Source organism: Anas acuta, chromosome 2 (assembly GCF_963932015.1).
Source record: "Anas acuta chromosome 2, bAnaAcu1.1, whole genome shotgun sequence".
NCBI classification, from domain to species: Eukaryota; Metazoa; Chordata; class Aves; order Anseriformes; family Anatidae; genus Anas; species Anas acuta.
The window spans coordinates 43,836,371-43,864,358 of record NC_088980.1 but is presented as its reverse complement, the minus strand read 5'-3'; the positions used below and the strand labels follow the sequence as shown (position 1 = coordinate 43,864,358).

Genomic DNA, 27,988 nt, shown 5'->3' with positions numbered 1-27,988 from the left:
GGCTGAAATTGGGGACACGGTGCTTGGGGACACGATTTAGGAGTGTGACAGCGGCTGAGGGACGCCCCTCACGGCGTCCCCTCACGGTTCCCGCCCGCCATGGCGGCGGGGGCGGCGCTGTGGTGGGGGTGGCGGCGGCGGCGGTGACGCAGCGCGGAGGAGGAGGAGGAGGAGGGAGGGGCCCGTGATGGCCGGGGCCGCCGCCGTCGCGCTGTCCCTTTCCGCGCTGCCCTCCGCCGCCGCTCCGCCACCGCCACCAGCAGCCGGCTGCCGCCCCGCCGCCATGGACGAGGAGGAGACCGCCAGCGACGGGTGAGCGCGGCGGGAGCGGCCCCGCCGCCATTGCGGGACCGGGGACAGCGGCGCCTGCACCGGGAGGGAGGGAGGGAAGGGGGGACAGCGCGGTTTGTGGGCGGCCCTGCCCGGCTCTGCGAGCCGCGCGGCCCCTTCCCTGCCACCGGCGGCCGCGGTGCGTGCCCGCTGCCCGCTGCCGGTAGCAGGGTCCCGCCGTGCCCCACCGCCGGCTGCCCGTGGGCAGCGCCCGCCCCACGCCCCCCCCCCCCGCGGCTTGGTCGCGCCCGGCGCGGCGGGGACGCGCCTGCGGCCGCCGCCCTGCTCCGCAGCGGGGGCGCGCACCCGCGGAGTACCTCAGGGGGCTGCCGGCCCCGCGGCGCCTCGCCTGCCCTGTCCCAAAACACATCCCCTGCCGCCCCCAACACACCACAAAATGCCCTGGCTCCCAGTCTGTGTTAAAACACGACACCCGAGCTGCTCGCTCTGAGTTTGTGCTGTCACAGCTTGCGGTTCCAGCCCCGAAAGTGCCCGATCTGACTGTATCTGGCTTTGCTCCAGTCATGCGTGTGCTGTATCCCTCTCTATCCGATGTTTAAATGTGCTCTAAACGCGCTGTTTACATCATTTTTTTCCTTCTCCATCCTTTAAATAACAGGTGTTGTCACGCATTGCTCATACTGCTGGTTGCCTGTCCACCCCAAACTCACTTCTTGCCTTTTCCTTCTCCCTTCTTTCATAATTACTGTTTTTTGAGGAATTCCACTTAAAATTCTTTAACAACATACATGAAAATCACACTGTGCTTTCATAACTTTATATCCAGGATGCTGTTTGCATGTTGTCATATGATACGTCTGTTCTCTTACCTTCCAAAACTATCTGCGTGCTCAGTCTTCTTCTCTGTGTAGACCTTTTTTGATTTTTTTTTTGGCATTTATATTTCATCTTAGATGATTTACTGTTGCCAACTCAATCTGGATGGACCAGAACTGGACTATCCATCTTTTCCAGGTTCCCCATTGCACCTTTACAACTGCATACACACGCTGTTCTCTCTCCAAGTATAAACGTCACAGGCTTTTCTTTCAATGTGCAATCCAGTCTAACTTGTAACTGCTCTTTCCTCCTTTCCTCAAACTTAGAATGGCTTTTTTTTTAATCATACAGTTGTTTTTTTTTACACCTTCTGCAGCACTGTACATTTGTAACCACAGTTCCCTTCTTGGTTCCGTGTTCTTTCTCATCCATTCGCATCCATAAAATACATCTCATTTGCAAAGCCTCTTCTCGATGATTTACAGATTTTCTAAGCAGGAGTCTTAAAATAGCTCTGCCTCAACCTGTTTTGTTTATGTGTTCATTCAGCGCATTAGCCTGAACTGTATTAGTTGCCTGATTCGATCACACAGGGTACTGAGCGCTGCTTAGGTGGTGCCAAATGCCCTCAACTTCAGTAGCCCGTCAGGGCTGCGGGGTTGTTAACATTAGATGATCAGGACATAGGGTAAGGAGTCATAGGCTAAATTTTTCAAAGAGGATTACGAGAAATTTCTTGTCATGGCTTACTCCGCTGGATAGCTTCTAAAAGGGACTTGATTTTCAGGAAGTTGTCCGTGTCACCCTTCTGAACAATCAGGCCATTTAATGTGAAGTCTTTCAGAGTAAGCCCCCAGTTCATTAAAGAGTTCTAAGTCTTCTTAGACTTCTAAGAACAAAATCTCATGCTTTTCCTTGAATTCGGAAAGTGCATTAGCTGTGATGAAATGTTAGTACTCCAGGTTGTTAGCACTTTTTTGGGGGGGCTGTTTCTAATGATCAGCATTTCTTTTTTTTTCTTTTCAAGCAGAGAGCAAAACCCAGTACCTGGAAGAAATTTATGAGTGAAATGTGTTAAGTACTTTTGGACTTAAAACTTTGTAGCAGTGAGAGGAAGGCGTACTCTATGGCATTAGAGCCCTAAATTAAATTGCTAGTGGTAGGTGTATACAAACAATAAATATGAAGTTTATTTTATCTGCCTAGAGAAAATAGTGTGACTCACCTTGTTATGCAATGTATGCAAACAACTGGTTTGTTGAAATCTAGTAACTGCTTAAGTAGGGTGAAAACAGAAAAGCAGCAACACGTTCCTTTGTAGGAAATTTTGACTGAAAGATACTCACGGCCTTGTCCTAACCTAGAATGAGAAGTTGAACTAAACAAATATTTTGGTCTCTATCAAGGAAGTGATCGCTTGTTTAAACACATCACCTGCTAACGATGCCCAAACTTCTTCGCAGCCCTGAACCTTCTCTGTATAAGCTGTAGAAGTAGACTTCTGCCTGTGAGACCAACAGACAACCACAACCTTTTTGCTGATGTTTGGTTCAGTTACACTCACTCTGAATTCAACAGGACTGTTTATGGCTTGTAATACATCTAGTAATAGCAGCTACTAAATATATGCATGTATCCGGAAAAAAAATCTCAAAAATTCCCCCTTTGCCCCCTGTGAAAAGTGGAATGACTTCCTTTAAAACAAATTTTAGGGCAACTGCACTTGTGAGCCTACATCAGTTTGCTTGCTTCTGACCTCTAGCCTCACAAAATAACAGCTTGGAGAAATATGTAAGGACATACGCTGTAAGTTCCACTGCAACACCAGTAACCACAATTATTTTTGCAATACCATTCAAGCTTGTTTGCATTTTGATTCTTTCGGTATGTGATTTAAAATGGTACAGAATTATTTTTATAGTTTTGAAGTGAGGTGTTTGAAATAAAAGAGGAATCATTTATCGAGCTTGATAGAGCTCTGACTCTTAGTAAGACAGTTCACAGTGATACCACACCGATATATTGAAAAGTAGTATGAAAGCATAAAGCATAACAGGACACTCTCAACTCAGTCTTGCTTTATTTTTCTGCTGGCTACATCATTTAGGTTCTAAAGCAAGCTAAATGGATGTAGACTGATGAAAGCCGGGTGGTTCTTACGTTTCTTGGTGAAAGGAGACTATTTCTAACAGCATGTCCTGTGGCACACACGGCTAACAGCTGGTTTGGGACCTACAGCTTCCATCTTCGAAGAGACACTGAAAACATAAGTGCCCTGTGAGAAGCGTGTGCAGGAAAAGGTTAAGGGATGTTTCCTTCCTCTTCTGGTTTTGTCTTCTTCACTGTTGTGTCAGTCATGAAGGGCTTCAGTGCTTGGTGCCTTTTGCACTGCGTTTGTGTGCTCATCTGAAAGTGCATGTAGTATACAAGCAGGTTTTCAGGCATTTATAAGATTGTTTTAGTTTTCCTGTCCTTGTATGAGTTTGGGAAGGGAAGGTCTGCAGTGGTTGGGAAGATCTCTTCTCCCCCAGCACAAACTCGAAAAAGGGAGAGACAGCAAAATATAGTAAGGGCTATCTTCTCCTTCCAGCAACAGCAGCAAAATGATCTTGGCAGTGTGTGTCCTGTCCCTGTACAGGGAAGAAACTCACCTAAATGTCTAGCACCTGCGAGCGTTATGGAAAAAAGGTTTAAAAATATATATATTTGCAGTGAGAATATAGAAGTAGACGATTTGTTCATCTCTTTTAATTGGTATTGATGACTCTTTGGAGTCCCTTGTTTATCAGAGATTCTTTGGCTCGTGTTTAGGACAAACATTTAGGGAATAATTTCTTATTTTTCAATTTTCTTTATGTTTTTTCACATCGATCCTCAGTAGTTACTTGTAATGGACTTCCCGTGGTGTTGTGGCTTTTCAGGTAGATCCACTTATAACTTAACCCACTGCCTTTCAAGCGCCCTCAGCTTAGTGGGAAAGCAGGTGATGGGGCTGCTGGCACGGAGCTGCTGGGGAACCGCGGCCTTGGTCAGGACCTTTTCACCAAGGTACAGCCAGGTTGCTGAACTTTCTTTCACAGTTTAACGATTATAAATAATAAGATTGGGGCATCCTATTTATAACTCAGGAAATACATTTGTGACTTCTGAGACTAGTTTTTATTTCTTTACAATTCTTAAGGGAGATCGCCTTAGGAGTCATCATGGAGAGGTTTGAATGGCACAGGTTAGACACTGCTGTGCTAAAGGTTTTCTCCTCCACTCTTTCTGCAACTTGTTCTTGTATTAGACAACATGAGGAAAGGTACCACCAGCTGACTCCAGAGAGCTGCAGAAGGTCTTTTCCCCTCTTTCCAAGCAGCAGGGAAAAAATCCTTTCAGTGGCTCCCTTCCAGTTGCATGTGGGAGCACTGGTGAAGCAGCATTCAAGTGCTTTGTTTCCACTGTCACCACCAGGCCCAAACACAATCCCAGAGTCAGAGTGTGTTACACATGCTTCATTTATATAACACGTGGATATCCCATTACTAAAGAACATGCACTTCTAATGGCTCACCTGGAGCTTTCCATTGCCTCTGGTAGAAGATCCCGTTCTCCTTCCCTGATTATCTGGCTGAGTCATCTGTTATGACAGAAATCCCCTATAAAATGTCTTACTAGGTCGATTAGTCACCTGGCTCAAGTCCTTACATCTGAGAAGGAAAATGAGAAGTGCCAGGATTAGCGATCCTTTTGCCAGGGTTGCATGGTTTGGGGCATCCTCTTAAGTTTTTATAGAGTCTGTTAGAAGTGCTGCCCCTGGGCTCTGTATTTTATTTGGGCCAATTGGGCTGTGCCTCGTAGGCTCAGTTAGAGATTAGCTCTCTGAAAATAATCTTGTCTGTGCCAGGAGAATCTGCACAACCTGCAGTTTTTCTGCACATTATTGAGAGAATCTGAACCACTTTCCCCACTCATAAATTATGAAAGCATCTTCATTTTCCCCCCTCATATTTAGTGGTTTATTAAAATTGTTTGTTGATGAAATTTCAATCAGCGTATTTCATAACTCGAGTGTTTTCTTGCAACTCTGATCTTCCAGGATAGGTTTTTGTCCATAATTTGTCTTGAGAGCCAGAGAGAAGAGGGCATGAGAGGAAAGGTGAGTGAGTTGACGTTGGCGCTGAAACTGAAAGATCCAGATGAGAAGCTGAACAGCAAGGGAGAGGTCAGTGGAGAAGAGAGATTTGTGAGTCCGTGAAGCTGTGTAATGAAATGAGGTCACTCTGGAATAAGGTTAAGAGGGTAAAAGAGGGGGATTTTAAGGGTAAAGCCTTGAATGACACTGAGAAAATATGGTGAGGAATGCCGGAGTAGGAAGGAGCTCTGAATGAGTTGTAATAGAAAACCAAGGATCATACGAGGTGACAAAAAGGAGAGGAAAATAAACTCCCCAAAATCTTTTCTGTAATAAAAGATGCACAAGTGCCTATTGCCACTGAGGAAGTCCACCCATGTACTGGAGTGAGGAAGAGAAAGATAGAGCAATGAGGAGGAAAAAAAACGGGGTAGGTTGGTGCTAGCAGGCTATTCTAGGAACTTTTTTCTTCATTGCATTTAGTACGTTATACTGATCCTAAAGGCATATTAATTATTCTGCACTTGTCCGAAAGGGGATATTTGATGCAATGGCTTTTTGCAGCCTTCCAAATCCTAAAGGAAACCTACAAGAAAGCAGGAGAGGGATTCTTTATCAGGGAATGTAGTGACAGGACAAGGAATAAAGTTCTTAAACTAAAAAAGGCTGGATTTAGATTAGATATTAGGAAGAAATTATTTACCCTGAGGGCGAGGCACAGGAACAGGCTGCCCAGAGAAGCTGTGGATGCCCCATCCCTGGAGGAGTTCACGGCCAGGCTAGATGGGGCTTTGAGCAACCTCGTCTGGTGGGAGGTGTCCCTGCCCATGGCAAGGGGTTGGAATTAGATGGTTATTAGGGTCCTTTCCTATCCAAACCATTCTATGATGATGATTCTTACCTCTTTCTGAGGTTACTTACGTGTCTTTCTGACACACTAAACATTTGATGTGTAGTCACGTAAACAAAAGCATCTTTTAGTTTGAGGATGAAGGGAGGGGTTGTGCCCAAGAGTTTTACAAGGAGTAGCAATGAGGCTAGGTAGCCCAAAGTTCAAATACCAATTCTTGAAGTTTGACAGTCAGTCACTGTAGGTGACTATGATAAGGAACACATCGAATGGCAAGCAGCAAAGCAGTGCATCTTCAGTGTGTATTTACACTCACGTAGAGACAGGTTGGGTGATAGGAGTGTGGTTTGCGTGTAGTGTGTTTGGAGCTAAGGGAATAATGATATGCTTTAGGTAGTCTTTTATGTGTCTTTCTTTTGTGGTTCTTTACAGAAAAATAAACAAACCCATCTCCTATTTAAGTTGTGATCTAAATTATGCATAATACAGTATGGGATGTAAACAAAAGATAAACAGGGTAGAGCGTGGATGGGCAGCGGTGTATGTTTATAACAGGCGGTTGTTCTGTGTGGATTTTGTTATTGTTCTGTGTGATGGAAGTCGGGGACGGTCTGAAATGTGGGCCTCTGGCATGGTGGGTGTTAGAAGGCTGATAGGTAGGGTTTTAACAGTATATAAAGGCTCAGGTTATGCAATATCTGAAGGCCAGCACAAGTGCATCAGTAGGTGGATGAGTGAAACGAAAGTAATAGAAAGTTATGTATATCTGAAGGACACCAGGAAAGAGTTTTCATTTTCTTTAGTTCATTTATACATTTCTTCCTAAATTCTCAATGCAGTATGTCGTGCGATGTCTATGAAAACACTTAACAACTGTGGCAATGCCGAGTTCCATCAGATGTGAATTTGCTGTGGAGGAGGCAAAGGGGTGTAGGTACTGTCTGGTAGGTAAGCTGTGTTACATGTATGGTCCCTGTCACAGCTTTCCCGAGACTGCAGCTCCCCCCTTTCCTCTCCACCACATCTGCATCTTTGTCTCTGCATCCTGAATTCTTTCCTACCTGGTCTGTAGCTTCCGACAGGATTTTCCTCTAGATTGAGTTTAATTTTGGCTTTTAAATTAAAATATAAAATCCCAACTCCTTAGAAAATAAGGCAGGAAATAACTGAGGGCTTGATTACTTGGTTACTGTTAGTGGTATGGATAAACAAATGGAAAGGCAGTACTGGGAGACAGAGAAGAAACTGGGGAAGAAGGAGGCACAGTGATGTAAGGTATACAGCAAGGCTGTGGCTGAATTTCAGCATGGGAGAGAGCAAACTGTGGATATACCCTACTGCCTGAATGCTCAGGCTGCTCAAATGAGCTCAAACACCGTGGTAAACTTCAGAAGCAATAAAATAGCCATCAAATGTTCATTGTTTATGGATTTACCTTATCTACATTCTCAGGTTAATTCCGGTACACAGTAGTCCTGTGTAGCACTGTTGATATAAATAGAAATGGTAATAAAATTTCCTTGCGAATTTTTACAACGATCTTGATGTTGAATGTTCTGAATACAGAGTTCAAGATGCAGTAAGTGCATGAGGAATGCATTGTTTTTACCTCTGGCCCAGTGTAGCAATATTCTGCAATAACCAGATACCATGGGCTTCTTGTTGAAATGGACCTGAGGTACATTACACTTCCTAGAAATATTATGCAGAGGTTTTCAAAACATTCTATTTTAATGTTAGTGAAGCATCCAGGAGTTTCACAACATCTAATTGCATGGAATGTCTTGGCTTGACATTCATCTAAACAGAACTTCATAGGCAGGCTTATGTCATCTGTGAAAAAAAAAAAAAGCTTTCCTTTTTAACCCACTCAGCACTTTCATGTGGTCTTTTTGTCATCTCTTGAAAATGGTAAATAGACATTTGTTACAGGAGTCGGTGTCTTGTTCCCCTATCATGTTCCTAATTCTTGCTCCTGAGTCTTGCCATCATAGTGTGCTCCTCAAGGTGTCTCCCTGATGATTGCAATATTTTTTGATCTTTTCATGTGATGATTGTAAAGTGGACCATGAAATATTTTTCTTCTGATGTTTGCAGTTGCCAGAAGTTAATTTTTGTCCTTGGAGCATCTCATTCAAATTGCTGTGATGGCTGCTACATCTAGCTCCTACTGTATGTGCAGAAGCTCTGCCCTGGTTAGGCAGCCCTTGCAATAACAGTTACTGTGCATAGATTGTGTATGACTGATGATACATTTATGATGGTGTGATTGAATGATTCTGACTGCATGCATCATCTGCAGAAAAGTGAAGTCCTGAAGAACATGCTGCACTTGGGGGACAGGAAGGAAAGGCTGCAAGAGGGAGTCCTAAAATTGGTTACGCACTCATGAAACCCTATCCTCAGCCCTGTTCCGGAGATATCCCTGCCCAGTTAAATCCAAACCGACCGAGGTCATGATTATATCTTACTGTCAGTGGCACCTCTGACTTTAAAGCTTGCCAGCCTCCAGCGTGCCCCACTAGTCTTTTTTTCCACATTATTAGCCCATAGATCTTCTGGTTAACTGCCTCACTTCTCTGTCAGCTGGGTCTCTATAATTAGTTGGCTTAAAATACAGCTTCTTTTAAAGACGAATCTTTTCACAAACCTGACGGAGAGAGAAGCCACAAAAATAGTTGAACAAAGTGGAAGGAACACTAAGTTTTTATGTCCGATCTAGTAGTGGTGATTGCCTGAGATTCAGGCATCAGGTCACCCATTTCACCTCCTCCTGACACCAGCAGGAATAAAAATGCAAGAGTGGGGTGCTTCTCAGAGATGGACTAACACGTGGACTCCTCTATGCATTTCGTCTTTCTTTTAGAAAAAAAGAAACAATTTAGAAAAAAAGCCAATTTTAGAAATTGGCTTTTGTTACTTAACAGACTAACAATGAAGATTAACTGTAGTTAACTTTATCTGGTAAAGGTTTAAGTGTAATACATATTATTTGCTTCACCCTGTTCTCAGTTTTATGCAGAGCATGTTGCTTTCACATGATAAGTGTATTGTCCTAGTTTCCTAAAATTTGTAAAATTTAATTGGGAAACTAGAGTTTTCTTTCATGCTAATCAGTAATACTTTCTCTTATTGTCAATTCAATGTCCTTTTCTTTATACCTTTATTTTAAAACCAATATCTCCCAGTTACATTCTTACATATCCTTTGAACAGAAGGAAGATTTATCTTGGTCTTTAATAATGTTTTTTATTTACTTCTCCATATTTAACCTTTCTCCATCCTAGCTGTCATCCATAGCAAGATTTAAGCTCTGCCTATACTGGTACCTAGGTTGCATGTATAATTTTCTTGGATTTTGAAGGTTACAGCTGTTGAAATGCTAAAGGAGGTCGGCTTGTCTGAAGCTATATTGGAGAACTGGAATGTGTTCACAAAATTAAATCTGCAGTGATTAAATGACATCCTAATTTTAGTGGTAGTGCCTGATGCATTTTACATTTCATATCACTATTAGTCATTTAGTACTGTGTTACGAACAGAAAAATGTTATCAAGTATGATCCAGAGATGTGCAGTTCCAATACATAATTAAAAACTTTCTTGAATTGGAAATAGTTGCTGGTTCTGTATCTCCTCAAGTTCACTTTTCGGTTTACTGTGGCTTTAAAAGCATGTTTTTCTGTTCTTTCACATACTAGTTTGAAATAGGTTATTACATTTTTCTCCAAAGTATTTTTTTTTCACTGAATTGTTACACAACTTATATCAACAGCACATTCTCCAAGGTGTAAGTAGAGAACAAGATGGAACCTGAATATAGTGAATGGCTTTAAACCATCTTAAACAATGCCTTTAAGCTAAGAGAGGGTAGGTTTAGAAATTAGGAAGAAACTCTTATATATAATAATTAATGAAATGAGAAAGGAAGAGTGTGTTATAATTTAACTCTTAGACACAAATTAAACCTGCTTCTCTCTGGTATTTTGACACATGAAGTCATTTTTGATTTTGTCATCCTTGACAGTTTCTTTTGCTTTGTATTGCTTCAGGTTGTTGCCCGTAAGCTTGAAATTTAACAGCCCAAAATGGAATTGGCTCTAAAAACTTGTTATTGAAGAGGCAAGAAGCCACATGCTATTCACCTCTTAGGTTCTGTATCAGCTACAACTGATGCTGATGAAAACGCAGAAAACATTTAGTTAAACAGACTTATTTCTGCTGTTCCCCTGGAAAAAAAAAATAAGACCAAGTCTTGGTGTATTCGCTTAAGCACCTATGAAATCCACATTACAGCGTGTTTTTAGAGCATTATAGTAAAACACTGTTTTACTTTTAAAATTGACATTTTGCCCTAAATTTGATACATTGAACTTTTGCCCCATTGTGAATATGAGGAGCTCCTCTTCACTTCTGTTTTGTCTGTTCTTGGTATTTTTGTAGAAATTGAAAGGGCTGGCTGGGTTGCTTTTCCTTGCGGTTTTAAATGATATTGAAACCTGCCATAACAGTAGCTGTCCCGTTCTTTTAATTATCGATGTATTTTGACTGTCACTTATGCATTAATGATAATATACAAGTATTTAGGGTTTCTTCCCATAACACACTGAGCACTATAGCCTCAATTCAGCAGGACACTTAAATATATGACTAGTTTTATTGAAGGACAGTGCTTGAGTATTTTCATGTGAATAAATTACTTAAAACCTTGGGAATAGTTACGGTGTTTTCCATATTTTGATTTTTTGATTAAAAAAAAACATTAGTTCTAAATTCCTTTGCTAGCACAGTACTTCGAAAATACTTTATACAGAAAACATGAGATAATCTGAGCTGTTTTTCCATTAACTTACACGTTTTTCTGTTATAGTGCAAACTTCTCCTTAGTTTGGGACTGGCTCAAGTCAGCTGATGTTCATAATGATCTTGCTGGCTAGATGGCCTGAAAATCAGAATGCCATTCCACTTAGTGTTATGCAGAAACAGTATAACAAAGTCCGTGCATTTAGTTGATGTTACTCTCTTCCTTACAAATAGCTAGAAATAATTCTGAGAGAGGAGAGGGTTAGGGTTTTTGAAAGATCAGCTTGATTCTAATAAGCTTTAAGGGTAAAGCTTGAAATGATATACCAGTGAGATCACTCAGTGTTTTAGCTTTTTAAGCAGAAATTCAATTAAAAATATTAAATGCATTCATTTGTTGAGAGCAGGACAAAAGCAGATATGCAGCTGTGTTGCTCAGGTATTTACATTCCCTCAGTCCTTTGTGAGTTATTGTGTAATTGTTGTAGATGCTGAGCTCTGATTTTCCTACTGGTGGAATTTTTAAGTCCAGATAATATTTGTGATGAGAAACTATCCTCCACGCTTCCGTCACTGACACATGTTTCAGTGTCTCCTTTTTGATTAGTAATGGGAGTTCTAATTACCTTACTAATTACAAAATTTGTAGTCAAAAGTAAACACTGTAGAAAGATCTCTGCATATATTCTCTCAGAAGGTCAGTAATTTTTGACAAGTCACCACATAGCAAATGACATTGCTTTCCTTTACTCTGATATAGTGGAGTTCTGTCACTTACAGATTTTGTGTTTTCCTTTTTTGACACCCAAGCTTTCCATAGATTATGGCAGCTAGCTCTACAACAGTATTATACATGGGGAAAATACCTCTGATTTTAAGCTTAATACACCTTCAAAGTCACACATTCATACAACTCTAACAGGAGTAATTACATTGTGAGCTTGAAGAGCATGTGAAGACTGTCTGTATATTTATATCTCCTATATAGAGTTACAACCAACTTCTGTTGAACATTCAGTTGAACATCTTGATATGGTAGAGCTTCATTTTTGAAACCAGCCTTACAGGCCAGAAATCAGGTAGACTGTCAGCTGTTCGAGTGCATGCCTCAACATAACAAGAAGTGTTTACAGCCCTTCAGTATTACTGGAGCTTGCATGAGCTTTTTTTGGAGCATGCCAAATTTGTAAGTGGCCACAAATCCATCAGTGGTCTTGCACATAATCGACTCTCACCGAGCTAAATAGGTTTAATCTAGCTGTCAGAATGATAGTTATCTGAGTTAACCTATTTGCCACATTCTTCATCTGATTTGACCTAGTTCGTGGAGGTGGATGGGTGGGTCGCATTCGCTGTGCCTCTGCCTCTACTTGATGCTCAGTTCTTTTGAAAGTTACCCTCGGGCAATTTAAGTTGAGCTGTGACAGCAAATACTTGTTTCAAATTAATGTTTGAGCAGCTAAGAAAAAGAAGTATTACCCTTTACACAATATTCAATTATTCTTTACCCCTTAGATTTCTGCAGACAGTAATCATTACTTATTTTTAATATCTGTTTCCTTTCTTATGCTTGTACACGCAGAGTATGTATTATAAATGAAAAATTGCTTGCTTAGCTCTGACATCCAGTACCCTCTAAATCGTAATACTTTCACTTTGAGCATGCTTACATATGAGATTCACTCAGTCAAGCGCACTGCAGTTGACAGGTAAGTCAAAAATTTGTCTACAGTATATGTCTTCATTGAGTGGAATAAGATTTTTACAATTTTCTCAAGTTAGATTTACCTTGTTTGGGTGAATAGGCTTTTTCATCTCTTTTCAAAAAGTGCAATATGAACATGGTCATATAATATATTGAGTTGAAGCTGGGAAAATGTAGTAACATTCCCCATCACGGCTTGTAAGGCTTAGTAGAAGGAACAGCAGAAGTACAATTATCACCTCTCAATTGTTTTTTTAATTCTTTTTTATTATTGTTTTTATGTAGCTGGGAACTCTTGAAGTCTTAAACCCTTTCAAACTATCAAGAATGATTAGTTCCTGAGCAAGGAAGCAGAAATACAACCAAGACTTGAATAGAACAATTTCAAATAAACACCCTTCAGCTTTGAGATTTTCCTATGGGAAGGAGGAGCTAAGGGCTGTGAAATTAGGTCTCGTTTTCTGACTTTGGGTATTGGAGGTTGTGCCTCTCCATGCCAACAAAATTTGCCAGGTGTGCTACTTGTAGGTTAGGAGCTTCCATATAACTTCTCCTGTGAGGGTGGTATATTTGGGAGCCTGCCATGACTTGCTGTGTTTGGGAAGGCCTTCCCTCAGACCATCATGTCCCATAACATCCATGTGTATCTCCAGAGGAAGGCCTTCACTGACTTGTCTGGTGACCAGAGTGGCACGATAAGGGCTGCTTACTTCAGATCTTTAACTCGGCGTCTGCTTGGTAAAAAATAGTCTGGCAAAATACATGGAAATCAGTCAATTTATAGCATAGACAACAAGCATCACACCATGTGAGGCAAGGCAGGATTGCTATACATCCACAAGTTGCCTAACAGTGAAAAATTAGATTAGTTTGAGAGATCTCTTTCCTCTTACGTAACTTCACAACAATCTTCTGTTCTGAGTGGTTCACAGACACCCAGGCCTGCCACTAAAAGTAGGAACGTTGTGCTTGATTGAGCAGGGTTTCTCGTTAATTAAACTTCATGCTATGGTTTCCCGTTGTTTGCTTTTGATTGCATAGCAAATAAGGATGTGATTGGGGCTGTCTGTTATTAAAATAAGCCAACAGCAGACTGTCGTGGGGGAATTGGGTGAGGCGGCTGCAACACCGCACCGTGCTCCCCAGTGAGGTACAATCTGAAATGTATTTAGTAAGCAGGATAGATACGGCAAGTGGATAGTGACTGAAATTATAATTTTTCTGTTCTACAACACAAACACACATCACACACAAAGCTCCAGCCCTCCCAGTCTCGTTTAGACCAGCACCACATGGACCCGGAGAAGCAGGACTGCCAGGCAGTGCGTTGGGGCCTGGCCCCTGTGCAGAGTGGTTGTGGCTCCAGCTTCTACAAGACATCAAAGATCTGTGTGTATTTCCCCCAGGGGCTGCTATTTTCAGTATTTGTTACCATATTTGTCAGCATAAACTACCGATCGATGGTCTCGCTAATTTAGCCTCATGCCGGTCACCTTGGCTAAGGCCATGTAACACTTGTCTCTGGCACTTCCCCGTCCCTTCTGGCCTCCTGCCTCAAACACGTACAAGAAGTCTGGAGGTCAGTTACGTCTTACAGACTCGTGTGTGTTAATTGAGCCCCTAGCAGGGCATCAACCCCACTTCTGACCCCCAATTTTTCCTGGCTCCAGTACTCCAGGCTTGTTCAGGTGGCTGTGAAAGTGGAACTGCCCCCAAACAGATGTGAGGAAACAACGTGAAACTCCATCTGAAATCCTTAGTTTTCTTTCATGTCTTATCTACATTGCTGGTGAACAAATGGTCTTGAAAGAGCCATTGCTTCTTTTTTTGATGCTACATAGCTATTTTAACTTAATATCACAGTAATAAAAATGATAGGTCATGTAAGCAATTGACATTCTCGTGTGCATTTAGAGGACACGTTTAGCACAGATGTACAGAGTAAATGATACCTTTGGAAGGCTACAGGCTGCCTATAGCAGGGATGTGATTAAATAAATTAAGTAGTTCATTGTTCTCTGCATGTAGAAAACATCAGGCAATTTGTTGGAAGGAGGGGGGAAAACAAAGGAATAAGTCTTGAATATAAATGATTAAATATTTTCTTTCTTAAATTCTTAATCGCTTTTTTGACGGAAAGTCATCTTCACTTGCTCTTTTAGTTCAGCAAGTACAGAATGACTGAAACACATACAGGATTTTTATTCTAAGCATTTCAGCTTGCTGACTTTATTTGTCAAGGTTCACATGTGTGTGATGTCTCTTCTGAATGAACCTTTCTGTATTTATAAACATTACTGATAATTAGCAAAAGGGAAAGAGTGAACACTTAGGCTAAAATTTCCTGATTCTGATACAATTCTGTAAATATTTTTGTTGGGTATTCAGGTGGCTCCCTAGTACAGGGAAATGAAATTCTGAGGTTGTGAACTGTAGATTTCATTTTTATTTCATTGTGGTCATATCTCTGCACTGTCTTCATGTTGATATGTTACAGCCATACAGTTCCTTTGCTAAATCAGTGGTTTCCCTAAGAATAAATATATCATACAGTTTTAGCTTGAGGAAAATAGCGACTGGATTTTGTGCTTCTGACTTAAGAATTATGAATGCAAATGGGTATTTCAGCACCTAACTAGCAGAAAGTTTGGCTTAAAAGGGTGGTGGCATAACTATTGTTTAGTAATCCACCAGAGTAATTCATAAGATCAGACACGCTGATATTGTTAAACCCAGATTCAACAGTTATTTGCTGGTGATGTTGCTTTTGGCAGGTGCCCACTTTAACCTCACAGATACCTCTCCTAACCCTTTAAGATATCTATTTTAATGTGGAAGCCAATCAGTTGAATACCGTTCCTGGAGGATGCTGAGTTTCTTTAGGTCTAGGATTGCAGGAGGCATCTGGGCAAGCGTACAGCATTCAGCTGCCCAGCTCTCAGTCCACACACCATCAGCGTGCTTTCCACGTTCGGGGGTTTAGGAAGGTTATTTACAGACCAGCCAGACATCCGTGTGTTTCTCAGGAAAGTAAATAACGTTGAGTAACAGTGGCCATGGGTGATTGGATGATGAATCCTTCCTTGACCAAGTAGGTTATATTTGATTTCTTTTTTTCCTGATGTTCCCTAAATGCAGCACAGCTTGCAGTTGCATTGTGTGTTCCCAAACACCCTGCTGTGTTGTATCATAAACGTAAATAGTTGTGCAGCTGGGATAGCTCAGCCCCTGAGAAGGGTGGGGAGAACGTCCTTTGGATAAAGAACTTGGAAGGAAAAATCATAAATTTGTTATTGATGGGTTGTGCAAGCTCCGAAAAATCGGATGCTAGTAATCTTTTAAGATCAATTTTTGTCCAACTGATGCTTGCAGCATTCAATCCTAAAAATACTGTAATGAATTGGAAAGGAATTCAGTGTAGGAAAAAAAAGCTCTAAAGAAAGAAAATTGATTGTGAGTTTGGTGTCTTCATGTTCTTCTCCACGAGGATTGGTTTGAGGTCCTACAGTAGCAGCCTTTGCACTGCAAGTAGTCTGAGCTGCTTCAAAAACAGGCAAGGGAGGGAGAAGGGTATTCCTTGTTGAAAAAGGGGGAAAAATAGCACCTAGGAAGAGCTGCACCTAATTGCTGTGTCCTTTGATGTCCCTGAGGCTGTGCTGCTAGCTGAGTCATTCCCCTGCTCTCATGGTCAAGAGGGTACTATAAAGATAGCAAGTGACAGCTGAAAAGTAGCTTCTGCTAGGGGGGCTTGAAGTTATTGTTTGATTTTCTGCTGTGACTTTGTTTCTAAGTCTGTAATGAAGTCCCTGGTGCTTTGCTTTGCTCGAATAAACCTGCTTATTTTCCACTTTTTGAATGTATTTGGTGTGTGCATCTTAGTTCGGGTTAGGCTGGCAGGCACAAGGCTTGTTGCTTTTCTGGAAGCAGAGGGTTCATGCAGGGTGGTGTATGTGCAGGCAGGCTTCCAGGGGAACCTGAGAGGGGCCTGGAAACCCCCACGATTGTGTTTTATTTCCTGCCAAGCTTCTTGGGTCGCGGTGAGGACTCATGTCTCCGGGTTCCCAGAAGAAGCCTGCTCTGACGGAGATACATCGGTACACCCTGATAAGGGACAGGCAGCGGAGGGACAGCGTGCTGTTTGAACAACACCCCTGAGCCTTACACCACCTCATAAAAGACAGGGGAAGGTGGATTTCTTCCTACTGCTCACTCCTGTCCTGCAGGACGTGTGGTATACATGGGGTCTTTTAAGAGCAGCAGAAGGAACTCCTTCAAAACATCAAATGCTGCAGAATGGGATCGTCTTGCTCAGGAACTTTATATTCTGTATTGCTGTTGCAGGTTAGGATGGCTGTTCAGCTGGCTTCCTGCTTGGTGTCCCACATCGCTGCTACACCTTAAAGAGGCTGAGGACAAAATGCTAAAATGTAAGTCTGTTTTTAATAAGATTTATAGATTTAACAAAATTTTCCATCAATTTCCATAATCAGGAATTTTTTTAAATACAGCTTCTACATTGTGATGAAATAACCAGGTTTAGAACTGTTTTCATTGTTCCCTTATTTATGATATTTGCCTGTAGGCTCAGCTTTGAAAGGGAAGTCCTATTCCAAACAGTAGTTTCTATAAAATGTCCTTTATCAGTCTAGCAATATCATTTTTTCCCACTTTTTTTTTTTTTTTTTTTTTTCAGGCATTACAAGCACATACAATAAGCGGTATGTGTATATAGCCAATGGAAATAAAATATGGACGCTGACATTCTCTCCAGACCTCACACGTAAAACTCCACTTGTCCTCCTCCATGGTTTTGGAGGAGGTGTCGGGATGTGGGCTCTCAATTTTGAAGAGCTCTGTGAAAACAGGACCGTTCATGCCTTCGACCTCTTGGGATTTGGACGTAGCAGTAGACCCCACTTCGACGCTGATGCTCGGGAAGCAGAAAATCAGTTTGTGGAATCCATAGAACAATGGAGAAAAGAGATGGGGTTAGAAAAAATGATTTTACTTGGACACAACTTAGGTGGATTCCTGGCTGCTGCTTACTCACTAAAGTACCCATCGAGGTATGTAAAAATAAAGGAATGAAGAAACTCCTTATCTTTTTTTGACTGGTGATGTTAGCACAGGTTTTATTTTATCAGTCTCTTTATAGATGATCTTTAAGGAAATGACTGTGTTGATTTAAAAGAACTTGATAATGAATTTTAAGCCCCAGGTATTAATTGTGTGGTTTGTTTTCAGATGAGTAGAAATAAGTAGGTATGGTAAATGCGTTTTGTTCCATGTACTTTTCTTTACTTTGTTTTTGTTCAGTACCCCTTGCCATGTTACAAGGCTAAATAGCAAGGATCATATTTATTCGTGAATGTTTGAGACATCTCTGTTCAAACCTATTATTTTAAGACAAAAATAGGCCTTTTTCTGTCAACTGTCCCCTTGTTACGGCTAACAGGGAAACTTCTGAATTTAATTTCCCTAAATAGTTTATGCCTATATGTTAGCAGTCAGCCTCGTGCAAGCATGATGATGTAAAAAGAGTTTTAGTGGCTGTTTGATTTAAATTATCTCCGTGCCACTTCATATTTCTTCTTTGAAAAACAATCCAGCTGTAGCAGTGCTGTAACCACATCTCATCAACATTTTCTGCACCACATCGTGGTTGACAGCCAATCCATTTTTTACTCTAAATTAATAATTTGTCTCTTTTTCAGTGTAGTCAAGTAATATAGGCCCTGTTGAGTGAGGATCCTACCAGCTGAGGTTGTTCTGTATCAATAAATGACCTTACTTTTGTCTAAATAGTCATAGTGGACCCTTGTTAAAAGATGTAAGTCCAGATTTCCACATCATATGGGAGATTCTATACTATACAGAACAAATAGCTTACTTTATATTAGCATCAATTGATACCATATGCATACCTTGCTCTCTCACTTGGAGATTATGGAATAAACCCATACATCTGTTTTTTCCTAAAACGCTTAGTCTCTTTCTCTGTCAGCTGGTTGACAGCTGGCACATGCTGCTAGAAGTGAGGTATGAAAGCAGGCTTGTGTCTAAATCCCGAATTTGAATGAATACAGTCCTCTGCCTTAGGGATGTAAAGCTCTTATCCATTTGGGTGTAAAGCAACTTGTAGCTGACTGCAGGTTGTTGCTTGTAGGGATCGCTTACAAGTTTCTTACCCTTTCTTCTGAAATACCTATAAGTGGTTCTGTGTTTCTGCATTCTGCTGTCTTACATTGAAAGTGACTCTTCTGTGTTTTCATGCTTCACTCTGCTTAAGTTGAGGTCAGTTAATTCGGGGGTGTTTTAGTTTGTGCTCTCACATTACCAATGTTTCTCTGAAATGAAACTAACACCATCAAGTTATCACACTGACTGATAGGATCTTAGGACAGTGCTGAATCAAGTGATAAAAATAGTACAGCTTCCAAACAGATTATCTAACAATTCATTAGAGGCTTAAGGGATTCTGGATCCATATTGTTATGAAAGTAGATCTGTTTCTGCAGGCTTACATGATCCATTAATTTACTGTGTTGTACCAAATTTGTACATGGGACATCTGAGATTGTAAATTCAAAAAGATTCCCATTTAGAGTATTCCTGGGTGATGGTGGGGTTATGATTTTCAAATACTGCAGCTTCTGGACTATCACTTTTGGAATGATTTTCATGGCCAGCCTCCTTTTATCTCAGTTTATGCTTTAGACTTGATTACCAAAAGGAAGAATGCAAAAAAGGAAGGAAAATATTAAGAAACATTACAAAACAAAAACACTTGCTCTGTTTTTATTTATGTGTATGCTGTGTTTAATGGCACGGTTTATGCACAGAATATTTAGTTGTCCCGAACAGCCCCTCATGGCTTACACTCCTTAGCCTCTAATCTCCCCTGCTGGGTTTGTATAGTTCAATTCTGCCCCGTCCTCTGTTACCGTTCTTGTTTGCTGCTGTGTGCAAATACGCTCATGGCTGAGCTGACAGCCAAGAAACATCTTTGTGAGCTTAATCCTTTTCAGCCCCTCATTTCAAGCACAGATTTTTGGTTTCCCAAATGATTATGGTCCAGAAATAGCCTGCGGAATCACTTCTAAAATCGTTTTAGCCACTAAGAACTCTGCTGTATTAAATACCTAATCTCCTGGCTTTGAAAGAGAAGGAAGACATGAAGAAGAAAGTAAAGTGTTGAAGCTTGCAAGCAAAATCACCTTAAATATGCAAAACTATATTTGAGTCACTTTTCAGGGTATCAGCAGTATCTAGCACAGTCCTGTCAGAGTGGGTGTTATTATGGGATTAAACAAATGGATGATTCCAATCCATCAAGATGAAATAAGTTTTTTGCTTGAGGGGGACGTGCAGCATGAAGTGATTGATTTGTTACATGTGCTGGAGACTCCTACTGTACCCTCTGTACTGAGATTCCTTTGAGTGATAATTTTATAAGTTGTCTCTCAGGCATTGCTTTTATCAACCCAAATCAATAAATTTAGAAAACATCTGCTAATTTTGATCTGCTCCGCTCAGATCAAGTTTTACTTTGATAAGTTTGTTTTTCTGATAAATTGCATCCCTTCATAGAACGGAGATCTGAGATGGCTTGGAAAAGAGTGACAGATTTTTAAATGTTTTCTTAAATGAAACAAGTGCAATTCCCTTTTTTTTTTTTTCCCCTCTCAAATTAAACTGCTCCTTCATAAACCAAGTATGTGGATTTGGTCATTTTTTTAAATAGAAGAAGGGCTCACTGTTTTCTCAGATGTGTATGACAGTAGGTATCTATTGAATGCTGAATTTCTCTTTGTGACGTGAGCTTCCAAGCTTCTGGTATTCCTGCATATGAGTAGTTGAAATTCATCTTTGTTTAATTAGCATTCAAATGCAAAATCATCAAGGGCCCAGAAACGTAATAAGGCCACTATGACAGAAGTGACTAAAACAGATTGCGTCATCCTCAGATAGCAATTTTATGGCTCGGTCAAAGGAAAGTTACTGTACTCTCAACCTCTGAACCTTTTCTGCCAACAGGGTCAAACACCTTATCTTAGTGGAGCCATGGGGTTTTCCAGAGAGGCCTGACAATGCTGAACACGAAAGACCAATTCCGATCTGGATCAAAGCACTAGGAGCTATACTGAGTCCATTTAACCCATTAGCTGGGCTGAGGATAGCAGGACCCTTTGGTGAGTTTTAGCTACTCCTAAAAACTGTTTGCTTTAAGTGTGAGCAAGGAGCAGATACCACATTAACACACGCTTTGTTGCAAGCCCACATCACCCCCAGAGAATATAGTTTGAGGAGAAGGTGGGAGGGCTTGAGGAAAGATGAACTCTTGAGGACAAGAGGCCAAGATCTTTCTGTGTGAAATACTGGTGTGACAGTTTATAGCACGTATTGTAGGCTACAGCTACGATGAAACAGATTATGTGGACATCTGCTGGTGAAGCCTGACAAAGAGGCGTTGCTGTGAAAAGGTTGTCTGGTTGCCTCCAGTCACAGTCAGTTTAGTTTCCCTTCCAATTGCAGTTTGATTGACAAACAAGATTTCCAATTTTGCTTAACATTAGAACGGAGTCTCTCATAAGTACATTTGTCTTTTGCTGGAGCTTAAAGAAATTGAAACCGTATTCCTTCCACTGGCCATTTTTCTGTTACTCGAGCAATTTTGTGAGCCTCAGCAGTGTCCTGCATTACAGCAGCAGTCTGTCATTCATATTTCTACATCTCTTCAAAAGCACTGATGAGATAGAGATAAATTCTATATACCCTAACACTGGGACTAGGTAGAGATGACCAGAATACTGCAGTTTTAGTTGATACAGGGAGTGGGGAGAAGTTCATGGTCAAATCTTAAATTCATCATACGTATTCCTTCTAGAAGACAAGAGGTAATCTGTTTATTACTGTTGTATTACTGGAGTATCTGTTGGGGAGGCTTGAAAAAATATATCCTTCAGACCCCTTAGAAGTTATTTATAACTTTCTGTTTACCTCTCCATCATTTTTAGTGTTCAGTCTGAAAGGAACTAGTGGCATTTCTAGGCTTTGTATAAACCACATCTGTTTCTTAACTCTCTTCCTATAGAATGTGTATTTTAACATGCTAATATATTCGATTGTTTTCAGAAGGATGACAAAATGAGCTTTTCAGACAAGCAGTGTTTTGTACAAACAGATTTTCTTTTTAAGTAAAATGCTTTCTAATCTGGTTGACAAAACAACTTGAAGCATATTGAGTGATAAGCACTGATTTAATGCATTTTATCCAATAACAAATGTATGCATAAATCAATCCAGCTGGAAGAGTTCAAAGCTGAAGTTGTGTCTCCCATAGCAAGTAAATGCAGTCAGAAATGTGCTGTGGAAACAGACCCTGTCTTGTCCAGGTATCCCCAAACTAGGCTTGCCTGTAGGTTAAAGTTGAGGGCACTGCTTTTCAAAATTTTTCATCAGTTTCTCACTCCAGATGTTCAAAACGTTTCTCATCATCAACTTACTGTGCAATTCTTGACAGGTGAGGCGTAGTTCTTAGAAGGGTAAGTTTAAGCAGTGCAGGCATGAGACCCAACCTGATGAAGGCACTGAACCAAACCCAGGTTTCCTTCTACATACACTTGTGCTTGAACTGCTGGGCAGGTGTAACTGTGTGATCCTCAATAGAAGGCCTCTTGCTCTTGTTCAAAGGTAAAAGTTCAACATTTAAATGTGGACAGGGTTCTTTGGGGTACCACAGTGGTGTCACATGGATATCTAATCCAACCTGCAGGCAGATACCTAAACCTGGGAGAGAAGCAGAATTGAGATCTTTTTGTTTGAGGGGGTTCCAGTTAGTTGATTTTCAGAAAAAGACAGAAGTCTGGCAACTGAAATCTGTATAGAGAAAATCTAGGTGGCAGAGCACATTGCAGAAAGTTTGCAAAATCTTCATCATTTTGGGACTTAAATCTCTGTTTCATAAGCAAATTGTTTTCTCTTTCACTGTATTCGTGTTCTAAATTGACTTAAAGCATACAGAATGGCATGTTGCAATAGTCTAATCTCAAGGTTACAAAAGCATAGCTCACTGTTACGAGGTCTGCAGAAATAGTGCCAGGCCTTTGGTCAGCAACAGGTGACAGAAGTGACATCATCGTGATTGCACCGATTAACAACAGTATTTGTAGTTCATAAACTCGAGTAGCAAATGGTGATGTAAATGTCTTCAGAGGTGAATAATATTCTCAGACTAAGATTGCCCTTTTATGAGGCTTTTGTCCCAAAAATCCACCTGGTCAATTAGAAGAGGGTAAAATTAGAATTCCTAGATTAATTAACTTCAGAAGGAGACTGTTGTATAAGTAGGAGGAGTACAAACTTACGTGTAAAGAAAAAAACAGCCCAGTTTTTTCATCAGTGCCTTCCGATTCTAAAAGGTTGGATGCTTTTGGCACACCCAGTGCTGCCAGAGCAAGAAGGAAAGTGTTGCTATCGTGCAAGGCTAAATTTTTGGCAAGATATCTGCTTAGTCCTTTCACTGGTTTCCTTTGCTTGTTTCTTTTGTTTTCGCAGTGGCCCTTTGCAAATATATTTCCCATATTCAGTAAGGATTAAATTGCCCCTCTTCTGGTACAACGTAAAGTCTTTCAGAATTACTACGTTTAGCTCCTGTTTGCTATTGTGTTTTCCTAAGACTTGTAAGTGGTGTAACAAAGCATTGTTTCAGAAGTCATCAAAGTTAGCCACGAGTTTCATGGGAGCATGTTCGGAGGGTTTTAATGGAAAGTGTTAGGCAGTCTGATAAAGTTGTCTCTACTAACATTTCTCTAATTTTCTGTTTTGACAGGACTAAGCCTTGTTCAGCGTTTAAGACCAGATTTCAAGCGAAAATATGCATCGATGTTTGATGATAACACAGTGACTGAATATATCTATCACTGCAATGTACAGTCACCCAGGTGAGTGTGAGTTTCCTAGTGTGTGTTTTGAAGTCAGCCTTTTGTTTACTGATGGCCTGCTGCTCCCTCCAATGGTCATGGCCACAGTCTGCATGTGGTTTTTGTTTTGTTTTATTATTATAATATTTACTGTATTAATTGAACAAAAAATAGCATTGCACTTTTTATGGATTTCAGAAACTAGATGTAGAAGCTATCCTAATTTGTTATTTCTTCTACATTACCTGTGTCTTAATTCTGAGGGGAGGATAATTTTTAATCTTGAAGTTGTTACAGTGGGTTAAATTGTAAAGATTTTCTCAAAAAATAAATAAACTTGTTATCTTATTCTTTTAAGTGTTACCACTCAGCACAATATATATAAAAGGCTGTTGAAAACTGCTTGAAAATCTATGTTTCTTAATAGTCAAAAATCCCATCCTCATGCACTCTTTTATCTATATTACCAAAAGGCACAGATACTCCCAATTCCTAGGTAGGTATGGGGAAAGAAGAGAAAAGGCAAATACATTGGAAATTTAATTACTCTTACCCTTTTTGAATGGCTTGAAGTGGTGAAACAGCTTTCAAGAACATGACTATTCCTTACGGATGGGCAAAAAGGCCGATGCTGCAACGGATTCCACAAATGGACCAAGACATTCCTATCACGGTGGTCTACGGAGCACGTTCATGTATAGATGGCAATTCTGGCAGCACTATCCAGTCTCTGAGACCAAATTCATATGTGAAGACAATTGTAAGTTCAATTTCTAAGCAGCTGTTTAGTTCGTTGTGTGGATTTGTTTAAATCATATCAGCGTGTTTTTTCTACCAACGGTGGAAATGAGGGCCCTTTGATTTAAAGACCAGGGAAATAACTTCTGATTTCTTTAATGGAGAGACAGAAAACAAGTGTTAGCGTGTCAAAGAAAGTGTCAAAGAAAACCCACAAAAGAATATTTCCCAGAGGAAATTAAGAAGCACACAATAGCCTACACCCCCTGACAAAGAGTCCCTCCCCAGCTTTCCTGCAGGCTCCCTTTAGGCATTGGAAGGCCACTATAAGGTCTCCCCGGAGCCTTCTCTTCTCCAGGCTGAACAATCCCAACACCCTCAGCCTGTCTTCATAGGAGAGGAGCTCCAGCCCTCTGAGCATCCTCGTGGCCTCTGGACTTGCTACAGCAGGCCAACAGGTCCATGTCCTTCTTGTGCTGGGGGCCCCAGACCTGAAGGCAGCACTCCAAGTGAAGGAAATTTAGCTATAATTAAGGCAGCGTGTTTCAATTTAAAGACTTAAGAGGGAGTGTTTAAATGGGGGGAGAGGAAAAATAGATTTAAATACAAGTTTAACCTTGGATTGACTATAAGGTTAAAATACTCACGTACCTAGTGCTTAAGTACCTAGTACGCTCATCAAGTGCTGTGCAGGATGGCTATGGCTTGCTTCATACCAGTTTTGTCAGAGAATGATAAATCATAGAAATGCAGTAACCACCACGTGCCTGGTTACTTAAGCCCCTAATGTTTTATACATAGTTGCAGTGGAATGATATAGGCCAGATTTTTTTTTTTTCCCGTATGTTGCATCATTTGGATTTGACTTTTCCCTGCTTAACACAGTAATAGTTAATTGGAAGGACTGAAATCTGCTTCCAAAAGGCTAGGAAATCCTCAGCAATTTAAGTCTCTGAGTTCTTAATCATTTATCCTAGTACCTTCTTTAGTCTGTTCCATATAATTTTCATAATAAGGGAATAGAAATGATTATATGTCATGCAAACACTTAAAGAACTAAAGAACTACTTTGCAGAATTGTTTGAGCAGAGAATGAAAGGGGTGAACATTAATCAGAGGTTTTACATGTTCTTCTAAGTTTGTTTTGCAGTTTGTTTTACCTGTATCTTTTTTGAGAAAGGTGTGCAATTGAAAAAGTAGTGGTTTTGTCCTTCCTCCTTGTTTAGCACAGTTCATTAAACAGGTGAAACAAACTTTCAGTTTGCCTTATATTTACAGTCTTTTTTAGGATGTAGGATACCACCTCCTGGCAGAAATTTTGCTAGCTTCATTAACACACACCGGGTGCAATAGATCAGTCTCAGTTTAGAAACTTTTCCTTTCAAGTAATACTGTTGTTTTTTTTTTGTGGTGATGTTCTCCACCTAACCCAGTATTTATTAATTTATTATTTTCTTGTCCTTTTGACCTGTTTGTTCACCTTTGTCCTCTAGGCTATCCTTGGCGCAGGCCATTACGTGTACGCTGATCAGCCTGAAGACTTCAATCAGAGAGTGAAAGATATCTGTGATTCCGTGGACTGACTGTCTTCTGTTCTTCAGAAACTCATACCGTAGATAACATTTAATAGCAATACTTTCTAGGAAATTATTAAAGAACGCGGAGCTAATGGAACAGGCTCTGTTTGCACACTGTTTCTTCTAAGAAGCCATTTGCACACTTAAACCACTTAGTGCCTTTTTGGGGAATGGGGAATTTTGAAGCAAACTTTGTACAGCTTTGAGGTTTGTTTTTAGATCGTTGGCCTGCCGTACATGAAATTACTTACAACTTTTTAAACTGGAATTTTCTTCAAAAATGGAATTGAATTTTGTTCGTGTGTTGAACTCTATAAAGATGCTGAATTCTCCATTAACACAGAGATCTATACTAGTATAGACGTAACACATAAAATGTGATTTTGTTTCTTCATAAACATTCATATTTTCTAGTTGATGTTTCATAGCAAGAATATGAAATTGCTTATATATTTTATTTATGGAATCCAGAACTCCATATACAATATTTTAACAGGGTTGTGGTTTTTTTTTTTTTTTTTTTTAATTGAAGTGATAACAGCTTATGAAGCTGATTCTGGAAGAGAGACAGGGCCAAAATAATGAGCAGTCTTTATCACTGAAAAATGTGTTACTTTGTAAGGAATCAGGGCTCGATATTGGGAAATCTTTCTTCTGCTGGGTTTTACTTCTGTTTATCTCAAGGCATCTTTTTCCATGTGTGCAACTTTTACAGAAGCTGCAGTTTGTAAGAGTCAGTGATGACACCAATGCTCATGCTTCCATAAATATTTTGATATGTAGATTTCAGTGATTTAAAGTACAGAAAATAGCTTGTTAGTTATTCTGTCAATTTTTAACTCTTTATGATCATTGCAAGATTTGTTACTTGCCTAAATCTAACAGTTGTAGAGAAGTTGGCAAGAAGATTTTGATTAGGGGTAGGGAATGCTCATCTGGGTAGTGAGCATAATTCCCTTTTCCTTTAGCTAGAACTTCTAGTCTGCTTTCTAGTAAATTTGGGGTGGGGTGTGGGGTGGGTGCAGAGGAATATTTTCGAATTGGCAATTCAGCAGGTTAGTGTATTGTAGTTAGCATGCAGCCTCCTTATAGGAAGGATTATTACTGGAACAAACAATACCACTGTAACAAATTATGGTTGTATGTTTTGGAGATTTCTTTATATAGTTATGTATTTTGTGTATTTTGAAATTGGAGATAATCCAGCCTCCGCATCTCTTTGAAAATATAGTTTGATATTAATTCTTTACCAGCTTAGTAAATTAAATTAAGCAAAATACTTTGTCACTTTAAAGCCAAATTATGTGGTGGTTTGTTTTTTAACAAAGAGTTTACATGGAACTATTGATCTGCTTTTGAATGTTAAATTGACTACTGAAGAATTCCTGATACTTTTGTACACAGCGAATTGAATTAACGATAGCACCGTCTTCAGGCTTGAGTGGAATTCTGTGCAGTTTTGCTCACGTTAATTGTGGCACACATTGATGATAAAGAAGGCAAAGATACCTAAAATCTTCAGGAAATACTCAGGTTATGTTCCCAGCTGAACATAATCTCTCTTTCTGGAGGAGATGTATATCTATATGGTGCTATGTAAACATCAAAGTCTTCGTACTGCCTCGACTGCTAGCACTTGATGTCTAACAAGCTAAAGATTTTAATTAAAATAAATTATTGAATTAAATTTCTTTTTCACTTTAGAAGATGCCAGATTTTTAAACAAAATTCTATGTTATTTGCTAAATTCTTGAGTTCAAATGGAAAATCAGAATAACAATTTATTTAATGTATGCTATAAATTATCAGTCATGCCACCATTTAGGTGGATTCCTTTGGTATGTATTTTTTTTTCACCCTTCTTGATGTCTAATTTGTATTTATCAACTTGAACAGTTGTTCTAATTGTATGTAAAGGCCTGATGGAAAAATACGTTTTGCATGTCTTCCAAATAATAAAAGGTGAAGTGAGATATTGGCATTTTCAGATAGCACTTACTGATGGGAATTCTAGATTCCACATCAAGAGATGGAAGTAGGGATAAAAATTGCACATTGAATGTGAATATTCTTTTGAATATCCCTTGCTTTTTCAGCTCATTGTACTAGTAGGACTTACTTGTTGCTTAAGTTTTGCACAATAAAAAAAATAAAAACACCTCTAAAA

General features: G+C 40.1%; 1 protein-coding gene across 3 annotated transcripts; it reads left to right on the top strand.

Annotated features, from left to right (window-relative positions):
* Positions 1-152: 152 nt before the first annotated feature.
* ABHD5 (abhydrolase domain containing 5, lysophosphatidic acid acyltransferase) lies at positions 153-27,988 on the top strand. 3 transcript variants are annotated; one of them, XM_068674480.1, is made up of 7 exons: positions 153-312; positions 16,926-17,011; positions 17,278-17,650; positions 20,622-20,776; positions 23,416-23,527; positions 24,080-24,266; positions 25,738-27,988. In XM_068674480.1, exons 1-7 carry the CDS (start codon positions 188-190, stop codon positions 25,825-25,827), a joined length of 1,128 nt encoding a protein of 375 aa, XP_068530581.1. In that variant the 5' UTR covers positions 153-187; the 3' UTR covers positions 25,828-27,988. The 3 variants fall into 3 exon arrangements, with proteins under 3 accessions (XP_068530581.1, XP_068530582.1, XP_068530583.1); XM_068674481.1 differs by lacking the exon at positions 153-312 and adding an exon at positions 15,620-15,675; XM_068674482.1 differs by lacking the exon at positions 153-312 and adding an exon at positions 16,792-16,815.

Bases quoted from the DNA above. Each gene is read 5' to 3' on its own strand.
- ABHD5 (XM_068674480.1), top strand. From the start codon at position 188: ATGGCCGGGGCCGCCGCCGTCGCGCTGTCCCTTTCCGCGCTGCCCTCC. The intron at 20,777-23,415 runs GTGAGTTTTAGC...CTGTTTTGACAG, and splicing joins GAGGATAGCAGGACCCTTTG to GACTAAGCCTTGTTCAGCGT. The intron at 24,267-25,737 runs GTAAGTTCAATT...TTTGTCCTCTAG, and splicing joins ATTCATATGTGAAGACAATT to GCTATCCTTGGCGCAGGCCA.